A 10,912-nucleotide genomic window follows, 5' to 3' on the forward strand; every position below is an offset into this window, starting at 1 on the left:
CAAAAAACTGCACCCATTCTACATATCAACAAGAATTTCACCCTACGTGATCTCAAGATATGTCACAAATTTCAGTCATGATTCAGGCAAGCATCGTATCTGGGATTCTTGCTGTGAACAGGCAGTTGTATGATTTATGGGGCTTCTGGAGTTCAGACCTACATGTCTAGAAATAAAGACATGTCAATTAAGGTGAAAACCAGCAGTAGTACCATGCTGGCAAAGAGAATATTTCTGTTTTGTGTGTTTCTGAGAATGTCGTCACTGAAGAGCTACCCCAAACTCTGACTCCAGGGTTGTTCATAACCCTTCTCTCGTCACAGTGAGAACCCTGGCGGTAGCAAAGTGGTGTACCCTGAAACTTCATAACGAGGACAGGGAGGCTCATCTCTTCCCTTCTAAACTTGTTAGCTACAATTGAGTGATTGTAAAGATGAAGTATGAATCAACCACCACAAAAGCATTCTAGAATTCCCCCAGAAGTAATGGACGAACTAAAACCAAACCAAACCAGTAAAAAATATTCATGAAAAAAATTTGCAAATATAAACTTTTATTCCATGTATTAGAAGAAAAGTTATCTATAATTTAGTTTTTACAGTGCATCTCACATGAGATCACGAGTTAAAGTTGGACTGCCCCAGGTGATTTCCTATGCCTTACAAGTCTAACTTTAGGAAGTTTACCATGCAGACAATGGCTCTGTCCTGCCTGTTCAGCATTGCCAGCCCCAGATGGGAATTCTGCCCCGTGTTTCTGAAGGACAAAGATTTGCGACACACAATTCAGACTTAAAGCCATTCCACTGCACTTTAACTCTACAGGTGCGCAGCCGCAGCACAGCCACGGGCTAGGGACAGACGTGTCCCAGCAGCTGCCGCTGCCCCGGGAAGGGCAGGATGCTGCCAGCACATCTGGGAGCACATCTGGGGGCACAGCTGGGAGCACATCTGGGGGCACAGCCGGGAGCACATCTGGGGGCACAGCCGGGGGCACACTGTGCTGCCCGCCGGGCGTGCCCGGATCCTGCTCTGCCGCCGTGCTCTAGAAGCCCGTCCCGTCCTTTCCCGATCATGGCAAGGTTTCCCGCTGGAGCGCAGCGCCGGGTCAGCGAAACCCGCGGGGAACGCACTGCCTAAGGGCCGCCAAAGGAGCGGGGCAAGGTTGTGCCCCCCGAAGGGCAAGGCGCGCCGGGGTCTGCCGGGTCAGGCCCTCAAGCAGCGCCCGGGAGAGGATGCTTCCGAAGGGAGCAAGCGCTCCGAGCGCCCCGGCGTCGGAGTAGGCGCCCCGCGCCCGCCGTGCCCCCGAGCCCCGGCAGCCCCAGCCCCGCGGGAGGTGGCGGGGCCGGGCCGCTGCCCCCGCCAGGGCGGCTCCTGCCTCATTCCCTCCCTGCCTCCCTCCCTTCCTGCCGGCCGGGATTGGCTGTGCCCGCCGCCGCGGGCGGGACACGCGGCGCCCCGACGGAGCGGGGAGCGCGGCCCTCGCAGCGCGCCGCCGCCTCCTGCGCGCCCGGCTGCCCTGCACCGCGCCTTTCCTTTCTCCCCTTTTCCTTTTCTGTTTTTTGTTTGGTTGTTTGTGGTTTTTTCCCCCTCTTATCCCCCTTCCCTCTCGGGACTGGAAGCAGGAACCGCGTCCCTGAAATTGCTATGCCAGCTGAACTCTCCCGGGCCGTGGGAATGCACGCCATCTCCGACCTCCACTCCTCCCTCCCCCTGCGGCTCCTCAACAAGGGGCCCGAGTACCTCCGCAGGCAGCTGGAGGCCGGCAAGCCGGGCAGGAAAAGTGCCGTGGAGAGACTGGCCGCCGATAAGGCCAAGTACGTAAAGAGCCAGCAGGTGATCAGCACCAGGCAGGATCCCGTCATCGCGCTCAGCTCAGCCTCGGAGAGCAGCAGCGAGACCTGTTCCGTGGAGAGCAGAGCAGCGAGCAGGGAGCTGGGCACGGGGACGAAGGCCCTGGAGCTGGGCAGGGCGGTGAGCTCCTGCCGGGCCCCCCTGCAGCACGGCCCCCCCATCGCCAGGCGCGGCACCAGGAGGCAGATGCGGCCGGATTCCCTGGTGATCTACCGTCAGAAATGTGAGCTTGGGAGAGGTCAAAGCCAGGACAGCTCACGGGGGAATTTGGTGAGGAGGATCTTCCATGGGTCCATAAAGGAGAAGCAGTTGCCTTCCCCCGAGTTGCCCAGGGTCATGGAGGACGTCGCAGCCACCGAGAGCTATGAACCTCTCTCAGCAAAAGATGGTGACCGTGAGCCCAGTGACCATGGAGCGGTGCAGACTATCCCTGTGAGCACTGAAGCGGCAGGAGTATGTATAAAAGAGCATGAGGGACCCTCAAAACTGAGTACACCTCCTGAAGAGGTCAAGGAGGTGAAGAGGAGAGGTCTCCATCGCTCCCAGTCAGACATCAGCTCTCGCTACTCCAAGTCCTTCGCTGAGTTTGAAACGTTTTTCAAGTACTGTGGCCTGGAGCAGGAGGTTATTGAGGATCTTGGGAGAGAGAACTTCTCCGTGGTGTCTGACAATGTCTCCTTCAAGATCCGCAGCATCAGCGTGGCAACATCGGAGAGTGAGTTCACGAGGCACAGTGGGGATGAGGGGCTGCTGGAGGACGAGCTCACGGAGCAGGTCCCCAGCAGCACCTCTGTGATTGAGCGCAACGCTCGGATTATCAAATGGTTGTACACCTGTAAGAAAGCCAGGGAGACCAGCAAGGTGATCCAGGAACTGGCGTGATGGCTTCATTCAGCATGCGTCGGAGCCTGGTGAGCTCAAGGTGTGTGCAAAGCCTAGCCCTGGCAATCTGTGTTTCTCTTTCATTTTTAGAGAGCGGTTGACTTCTCATAGTTTATATTAGTCTTTACAGGAAGAGGTGGAGGAAAATTTATTTTGTTTACCACATATTTCAAGTATGGCTTTTTTGCAAAGCAGAAATCCATATTACTACAAAAACCCAAATACAAACAAGTAAATGCTTGCAGCTTGCCAGGTTTAGATCAGGCCCCCCACAGGAAATTAAAGAGTCAGTGTCTGTGAAGGATGCCTGTACTTTGGAGATTCCTGCTTGGCAAATATCTTATTTCTTTTAATTTCTGCTATATTAAATGCCAGGAAAAAAACTTAGAAAAGCATTCAACCTTTAGTTACAGTTATTTGGATAACAGACTGAACAGTCTACTACTAATTAGGAGTACACTGTATTTATACTGTACTGCTGAAACTATTACTCATCAGGAGTGCACTGTATTTATACTACACTGCTACAGTTTTCCCCTCTTTACTTTCCTTCACTCTCTCTCCTTCCCCTTACACATAGGCACCCCCAGGTATCAAGAAAGCAAAACTGAATCAGTGCCCTGCTAGCAATCTTATTCCCTCCATGGCTTTCTGTTAGGACCGTAAATGTTTGTTCCAGGTGACCTCATAGCATTTCAGAGAGTTTGGGTTTTCCTCTGCAGTGGGTTTTGCTGTGTGCTTGGTGCTGGTAGTCGGGCATGAGTTGTGCGGTTTGCCTTGGTCAGAGGGGTACTCCACTGTTTTAACCTAAAGATGATTAACGCAAAAGTGTGGCTCTATAAATCAATTACTTCATAGACAGAAGCAGAACAAATTCAGCTCTGGCAAAAGCCGATAGCCTGGGTTTAGTAAAAGTGGTGTTTGTTTTGCATGTGTTCTCCTGAAAAAGAACTATATTTATGGAGCCTGTGATGTTGATAATCTATGTGATAAGAGTTTTTTTCTTTCCACTACATAAAGCCCCTAGGATAACTACCACAGCTTACTGTGAGGTATTTAAAAATTGCTTGAGTAGGTCTTAACATGAAGGGTTACATGTATATTTTCTGACAGTTCGTAATTGGTGCGTGAGAAGAACATCATTTGGTGTAGATACAGCTGTTGATAGAGCATGTGGGTCTTACAAATATGGAGAATTGTAGTGCTTCAGCCTCATTCCTATATGGATGTGGGGCTGTCACTCTAAATTCCTTTAATCCATATAAGGCAGAAATCCATTTACTTGAAACTGGTTTTAATGATGTGAAATTCGGCTCACCTTTATAATTAGAATTTTTCTCAAAAGTCTCCTTTCTGCAAGAGGCAGAAGATGGGGAGAGATACGTTTTACAAAATCTTTTCAAGGCTGTGCTGATAAGAGTGTTCCCAGGTATCTGGCTAACAACTTAAAAGAAGTGTTGTTATGTCACAAATCCTTTCTGAAATAATCTTAGAAGAAAGGGCTCTCTTAAACTAATAATTTGTCCTTGCTCATCCTTCTGTGATGAAAGGCCAGGGAGATACACAAAACAAGGAAAGTAGTGGTTTTGTGAAGCTCCTTGCAGCTACCAGCCTTGCTAAACAAGAGGATGGGAGGCAGATTCCAGTAAGCATGAACCATGCAAGAAAACCAACCAACTAAAAGCCTGTTTGCTGCTCAGTGCCCCTGATGGTCCAGGCCATCACCACAGAGCTGGCTCCAGAGGGAGCAGCTGGTCCTTTCCCCATCCATTTGCAGGGTGCTAAGCATGTCCAGTGCTGCAGCTGTGGCAGGAGATGCTGGTGAGCACCCCAGGGAGCATGCAGTCTGCAGAGGAGGTGCTGCACCACGGCAAAGGCAAGGGCAGGAGAGGGGAAGAACCAGGAGCTGAACCAGTGTAACTTCACATGGACTTGGTCAATGGCTTTTTATTTTACCATTTAAGATAAAATGATAGTACACAGCCTAGCAAGGTGGTGAAAAGATATCCGTGAAATAAACAGCAAGTTTATTCAAGTGATCCTATATTCATTCTGTAATAACTTTAATACCTATAACAAGGGAGCACTTTACTCTGGTAACAATTTCCTTTGACACCAAAATTTTTGACTAGGAAAGACTAATTCAGAGGGCCCTTATTTATAAACCTAATTTTAAGAATACTAGGGCTGACTCTCAGCTGTTGGATCTCAGCTATCTGGTAGTTTCTGAAAACTGAGAACATGCTTACCAATTAGGCCACAGAATTGGGAAGTTCAGAAAGGTCAGCTAAAAATACCTGTACACAGCACCCAGAATAAAGGACAAGGGTTATCAAGAGTTATCATAAGTTAAATATTACATTTACTGGACAGAATTTAAGGAGAGAGTTGTTATCACCACGCGATTGCAAGATGAATCTTGTAGTTCTGGTCTAAATTTTCATTCAGTTCTACACTTTCTCTGACTATACAGCATCAAGTCAGATATCTTTTCACAATACCCAGGTATTTGGATCTGTTTAGTTTGCCGATAAAGGGCAGTGGACTTCTGTTCTCTGCTGGGGAGGAATGTACTCTTCCTAGTGTTCCCAGGCACATCCTTAGAAGTTCCTGGTTTTCTAGAGAGGCTTGAAAATTGTTTCATATTCTTTGGACAATGAGGCAAAAACCTCATTTCTGAAATCCCAACATTCGTTAGGTATAAAACACCTTTCAAGAGCTGCAGAGCTTTTATGGGCCAGTGATCATTCCATTCATATTTTATGTTCTCTGTTTAATTTTTCATGAGCTCTCTGGGAGCTGGTGAAGCACCATGTAAATAAAAGAGCTGTTTGAAGGATCAGGTTCTTTAGCATGTTTCATCAGAGAGATGATTGCGGAGTGTGGGTTGTGAGCTTCAGAAAACTCAGGTCCTTGGCAAGATGGTCATTGCTGTTTCTTGGTAGAAAGCTGCCTGGGGTCACCTCTGCAGTTCAATTCCTCTCACTGTCAGTTCTGCTTGATTCTAGGAAGAGAGTTCACTTCACATCCTCCTTCCTGAGCTGAATCAAGATTATTCAGCCTTGAGTTTCTCATCATTCTTAAATGGGTGGGCATTATTCAAGTGGAAATCTCCAGGGAGGGTAATTTACTATGTTGGCAGTAGCAATAGGCAGCTGAATAAAAGCTTCAGAGTATCACCTTATGCTTGTCTGATGTGATAAATAACAAATAACACTCTTTTTCTTCTTTCTTCAGAATTTCTGACTTGGAAGTTGAACATAACCAGACTCAGGAAGAAACTGTTCCCTCATCTGGCTTATGTGTACTTTGTCCAAGTTTAGTATTTTGTTATTGCTTCCTACCTTCACCCCCATCCCCTGGAAGCCTCACTCTTGTCAAGCCCAAGGGTGTCCAAGATTGCAATGAAAGTGGAGATTGTGAGCTGTGCCCCTGCAAGACAGCAGGAAACAAAAACCCCTGGAAAAGCAAAGCGTGGCAGCAGCTGCCATCCACAGTAATATTCAACATCAGCTCACTGCCTCAGGATGTCATTCCAGGCTGTGATAGAAGGTCTGTTTTGTGCACCCATCTCTTTCCAGCAATGAATTTGTCAACAAGGATGGGGGGAGAAAGTGGGAATGAAGTGGCAATGACCTGTGGGTCAGGTGTTCCCTTGCAGACAGAGACTGTTCAAAGGCTCTGCCTTACCAGGGCTGTTTGATCAGAGCTCATCCTGACGTCATTCACCATCATTTGCTTGGCTGCTGAGGGCTAACTGTGACAGCCTTATCTGAGACACTGGGCAAACATGCTGTAAACTCTATCCCTGCCAAACCTCTGTTTCTCTGTGAGCATGCAAGTCACATTGGTGTACCTTGTATCCATCTAGTTTGCTCTTGCTAGTTTGTCACACAGCTTGCTCAGCCATTGGGAAAGAATAGCGCCAAGTACTTCCAGGAACACGGTTCCAAGAAACAGGTTTTGAGGGAGGTTTTGCATTGTTTCTGCCTTGCAGAATGGTACAGTTTGTTTGCAATGTGTGCCTGACTCTGACATGGAAACATTGCAAGGTTTGGCAGTCGTGGTGTAACAGCTTTAGTTTTAGGCAGTGTGTGAGCAGGCTCTTACAGAATGGCATTAGGGAGCTGTGCAAGGCAAGAGGGCATGTTAGGGCACAGCAGGCCAGGGAATGTCCTGATGACACCCAGTGTAGACAACACCTCACTCAATATCCTCAGTAAAATGCTTCATTTGGGCTGCCAGAGCTAAAGATGTTTTAGAAGGTGATACTTGGATCATTAGTGTGGTGAATGAGGCCTCTGCAGTACCTCATGGAATTTGCTGGCTACGCCTCAAACACCCTAATGTGTCATTGCTTGCTAGAAAATCAAAGCATTTTAATGTGGACATTACAAACCACAAAACAATGCAAAAAAAGAAAAAGCCAAAGTCACTTTCCCTTTCATTTGCAGTGATACCCATCTGTGAAAGCTGCTTGAGTGGCATAATGTGGACTTCAGCTGTTGGTCCTGCAGAGGTTAAAAGCTTACTTTATGTTATCGTGGTTGTGGAAGAGTTGCCCTTGAAGAGCTCGTTGACATCAGCTAGATATCATCTGAGTTGCAATTCCATGGATTTTAAATGTTCATGTCAGTCCTTGGATGGTTAGTTCTCAATTACAGCACCAGTTTGGACATGCAATATCTTCTGTTTCTAGTGTTAGGTACTAAGGCCTACATGTCTGAGGTTCTTAAGATAACTAGATAACAATTCCAGATAAAATAATTGTTGAACCCACTTTTCAGTTGGGAGAAAATGAAATAGTTTGGGTAAGCTCCTTCAAACTTAGAGGGAAGGTAGTATATGTGGATATTTTCTTACATAATGAAATCTCCATATATATTTGTTACATTATTATAAAAGAATGATTCTCAGAAAACTTCAAGATGCTGCTAAGAAAATTTATACACTGAAGGTGCAGGTTTTTAAGGATCACAGTCTAGGTTTATTAGTCAGGAACATAATCTGATGTATCTGTTCTATTCATGCTCCCAGCAAGATGCTGTACCACATACATATTTATATATCAGGGCTAAGGAATGCTTTTCTTTGAAAACATGGATGACTGTAGACAGCTCAGAGTGTAAGAAATACCTTTTGAGTTACAATCCAGTGCCCTGCCACAGGAGAAGAGAATTAATTTGTTTTGTTTCCAAGGAAATTTTTTGTTTCATTTTCAAACTTCTATTTGCTGTTCCTCTTGTCAGTTGAGCAGCTTTCAAAAGTTAAGATGAAAGATGTATTACTCATGAGTTTTCAATATTAGGAAGGAATATGTTTAATTTGCTTGAATATACTGAACATCAACCTTTCTGAAAATCAGTGTGGGTTTTATGGCAGAGGTTAGTGAAATCAGAGCTGGACTCATTCTGAATACTTTTTAAATCCCTCTTTTTGTCTTTGTGGATAGTTCAGTAGAGTTCAGGTGACTTTCCACACTGGTGTGGCAGAATTTCCCTGGCTTTGTTCATACTCTGTAGGAATCCCAAGCACTCCCATTTATTTTAGTGGTGATGTGGACCTGTCTAAGATCTTTGCCTGATAAGCTATAAATTCCCTTTATTTAATAATACCTCTGGGGAAGCTAATAATTTACATTTCCTATATGTCAGAACAAAAATAGACAACAGTATTTCTCTCCCCATATGTTTTGGGAATGGGTAATTCAGTGGTTTTTCCAAATGATAAGAGATCTGGTGTTCATTCTGCTCCTGTTACTGTTACATGTAAAGGGTTTTCCTTTCTTCTGCTGGGTCATTCAGTCACATCCTTCAAAACAAGAAGAACTTGCTAACTAGTTAGCCACTGCCTATCTTTTTCTCAAAAAAAAATAGAAATCATCATTTTTTGGTTTGGTGCTTTTTTTTTTTTTTTACTATTTGATTATAAAAGATATCCTTTGGGACAGGTGGAATTTTTCAGCTTTGGTGTTAAGCTGTGGAAAAGTGGGCTGTTGCAGTTTGAACAGAAGTTTTAGCAACAGAGTTGGTTTGCCAATCGTCTGGAATGCCTAAAATGGTGGCTGATGACAAAGGCTAGTCATAAACTGAATTATTTTGACTAGAACTATGTAAACAAAATAGTCAAATGGGGTGCAAGTGTGCACAACAAATTGTGGTTTACATCCAAGTGTTTCATGGTTCTCCTGTGCTGTAACAAGGGGCAATGTCCACTGCTGTGGCATAACAGGAAAAAGGTACAAAGTCTGGGGTTTATGGAATATGGAGATAAGACTGAAATCTTTGCAATATATTGTAAATACTACTGTACAGAAATCTATAAGAAATACAGATTTTTCTATATGTATATTACTTTTCTAAGGGGTATAAGTCTACCTGTTTCATGAAATCGGCCAAGCGTTACATCAGTGGGGATTAAGCAGAAGCTTCCTTCTGGAGCAGGTTGTCCTGCCAGTGCCTCCTGTGCAGTTTCTTGCATCTGCTTTTGAGTCCTTAGAAGTGGAATACTGGCCGGATCTGATATGGACGTTTCACCATTGTTATGCTTATATTCCTGTGAAAAAAACTGCGTGCTATTGAATGCGTACAAATAAAACTACCACTCTGAGAGGTAATGCTTGTTGCTTTAAAGTATACTTGTATTTTGCTGTCTCCATTAAAGTGCTATTATTTTAAAGCTGGAATCCCATTAGGGAATTAATTTCTCTGTGAGTGAGGATGATACTTGACTCTGAACATCTGAAAATGCAATTTATCCCTGAGCCATGCCCAGACCCCTGGCTGAGAGCTGAGGGATGGAATCTTGCAAAGAGGTGGAACAATAAATAGGATCTCTCAATATCAGTAAATTTGAATTATATGAGACTAAGGCTGTTCTACAACATTCTAATATTTTTTATTTCAGAATATGGCTGAAAAGATAGAGTTTATTTCTGAAGGGTACTATTTTTTTCCAAATTTAATATTGTATTTGGTCTTGCTCATGTTAAAAGCTACGATGTGCTGCAGTCAGTACCCCCCCATTCATGTCAGCCAGTGTCCAAAGTGTGAGGGAATTTGAAGTTCTGCTTGGAAAATATGTTATCTCCAGAATCTCATAAACAAACTGTTGTTCGACTGTTCTTTCCATAGAAAGAATTCAGTATATTATGCTAAATCTCTGTTCATTTATTTTGTGAAGAAAGCAGCACAAATAATGGTTGCATACAGTGAGCTTTTACCAGAAACCAATGCACTCCAGTTTCACAGTTATCATTTTGGTACGGCCTAATCTGCTCAGACTCAGGTTCTTCATCAGCCAGCATTTGAAGGCAACTTGAGGTAGAGCTAAAGGATACTTGGAGTGCAGATTGGGATCTTCCACAAAAACCCAAGAGCAACTTTATTATCACTGACATGTAACCTTCCCTTCACAAGTCCTGGGTGACCTGGGTCAGTGCAAGGTATGAAGCAAGTCTGGAACGGGTTTCAGATTCAAAGAATATGAAACAATCCCCCTTTCTACAGAGGTTAATCTCCCATAGCAAGCCTTTGCTCATCTTGCTGCCTTAGAGAGGACAGAGCCATCATAGACTGAGAATGACCTTGGGCTACAGCCCAGCTTAGCATTTAGGAACATTGCTATTAAGTAATTTTTCAGATAACACCTTTATCCCATATTTTATGAAGTCCAGTGGATTTCTTCCGGAAGGAAGGTTTGGCAAGCTCCTGCTCTCAGACTGTCCGGTACAAGCAACCTTTAAAGGTCCACAGTTTACCCATCCACTGCTTTGCTTCTGATTCATCTCTGAATAGTAAATAGGTGCTGGAAAGAAACCAGAAAAAAGGTGTTTGCACGTGTATTGTAGATGTTGAGGCATTCTGAACACACAACTGCAAAAGTACTTAGTATCGCCAAGAGCTTTAGCGAAAGAATGGCCTATGTCAGCAGGCAAAAAAGCACATGCAGGTCTTGGCTTCACTCTGCAAAGAGATGACTTCAAATTTTGGGGACATTTTGTGATTGGACCGTATTTATCCTGGCTTTATCCCGTGGTGCTGAAGGGGACTATGTCAATTCATTGAGTATAATGTTGTAGAGAGAGGTAGTAGATAGCCCACCCTTGGAAATAAAATGGGCTTAGAAAGGACTACTCAGCTCGTTTACAGGCAATGATGGAACAACAGTCTGTCAAG

At 44.8% G+C, this 10,912-nt stretch overlaps 1 protein-coding gene across 2 annotated transcripts; it reads left to right on the top strand.

Annotated features, from left to right (window-relative positions):
- The first annotated feature begins 656 nt into the window (after positions 1–656).
- Positions 657–9,483, top strand: FAM110C (family with sequence similarity 110 member C). 2 transcript variants are annotated; one of them, XR_009277334.1, is made up of 3 exons: positions 657–2,775; positions 5,973–6,287; positions 7,190–9,483. XR_009277334.1 is itself a non-coding variant. In XM_058836181.1 (2 exons), the coding sequence occupies exon 1, from the start codon at positions 1,647–1,649 to the stop codon at positions 2,733–2,735; it is 1,089 nt and encodes a 362-aa protein (XP_058692164.1). In that variant the 5' UTR covers positions 657–1,646; the 3' UTR covers positions 2,736–2,775; positions 5,973–9,483. The 2 variants fall into 2 exon arrangements, 1 of the variants encoding a protein (XP_058692164.1); XM_058836181.1 differs by having other exon boundaries at positions 5,973–9,483.
- Positions 9,484–10,912: the final 1,429 nt, after the last annotated feature.

This window comes from Poecile atricapillus, chromosome 3 (assembly GCF_030490865.1).
Source record: "Poecile atricapillus isolate bPoeAtr1 chromosome 3, bPoeAtr1.hap1, whole genome shotgun sequence".
Taxonomy (NCBI): Eukaryota; Metazoa; Chordata; class Aves; order Passeriformes; family Paridae; genus Poecile; species Poecile atricapillus.

What these genes read in the sequence shown, in the direction of transcription:
- FAM110C (XM_058836181.1), top strand. Translation starts at nt 1,647, where the DNA reads ATGCCAGCTGAACTCTCCCGGGCCGTGGGAATGCACGCCATCTCCGAC.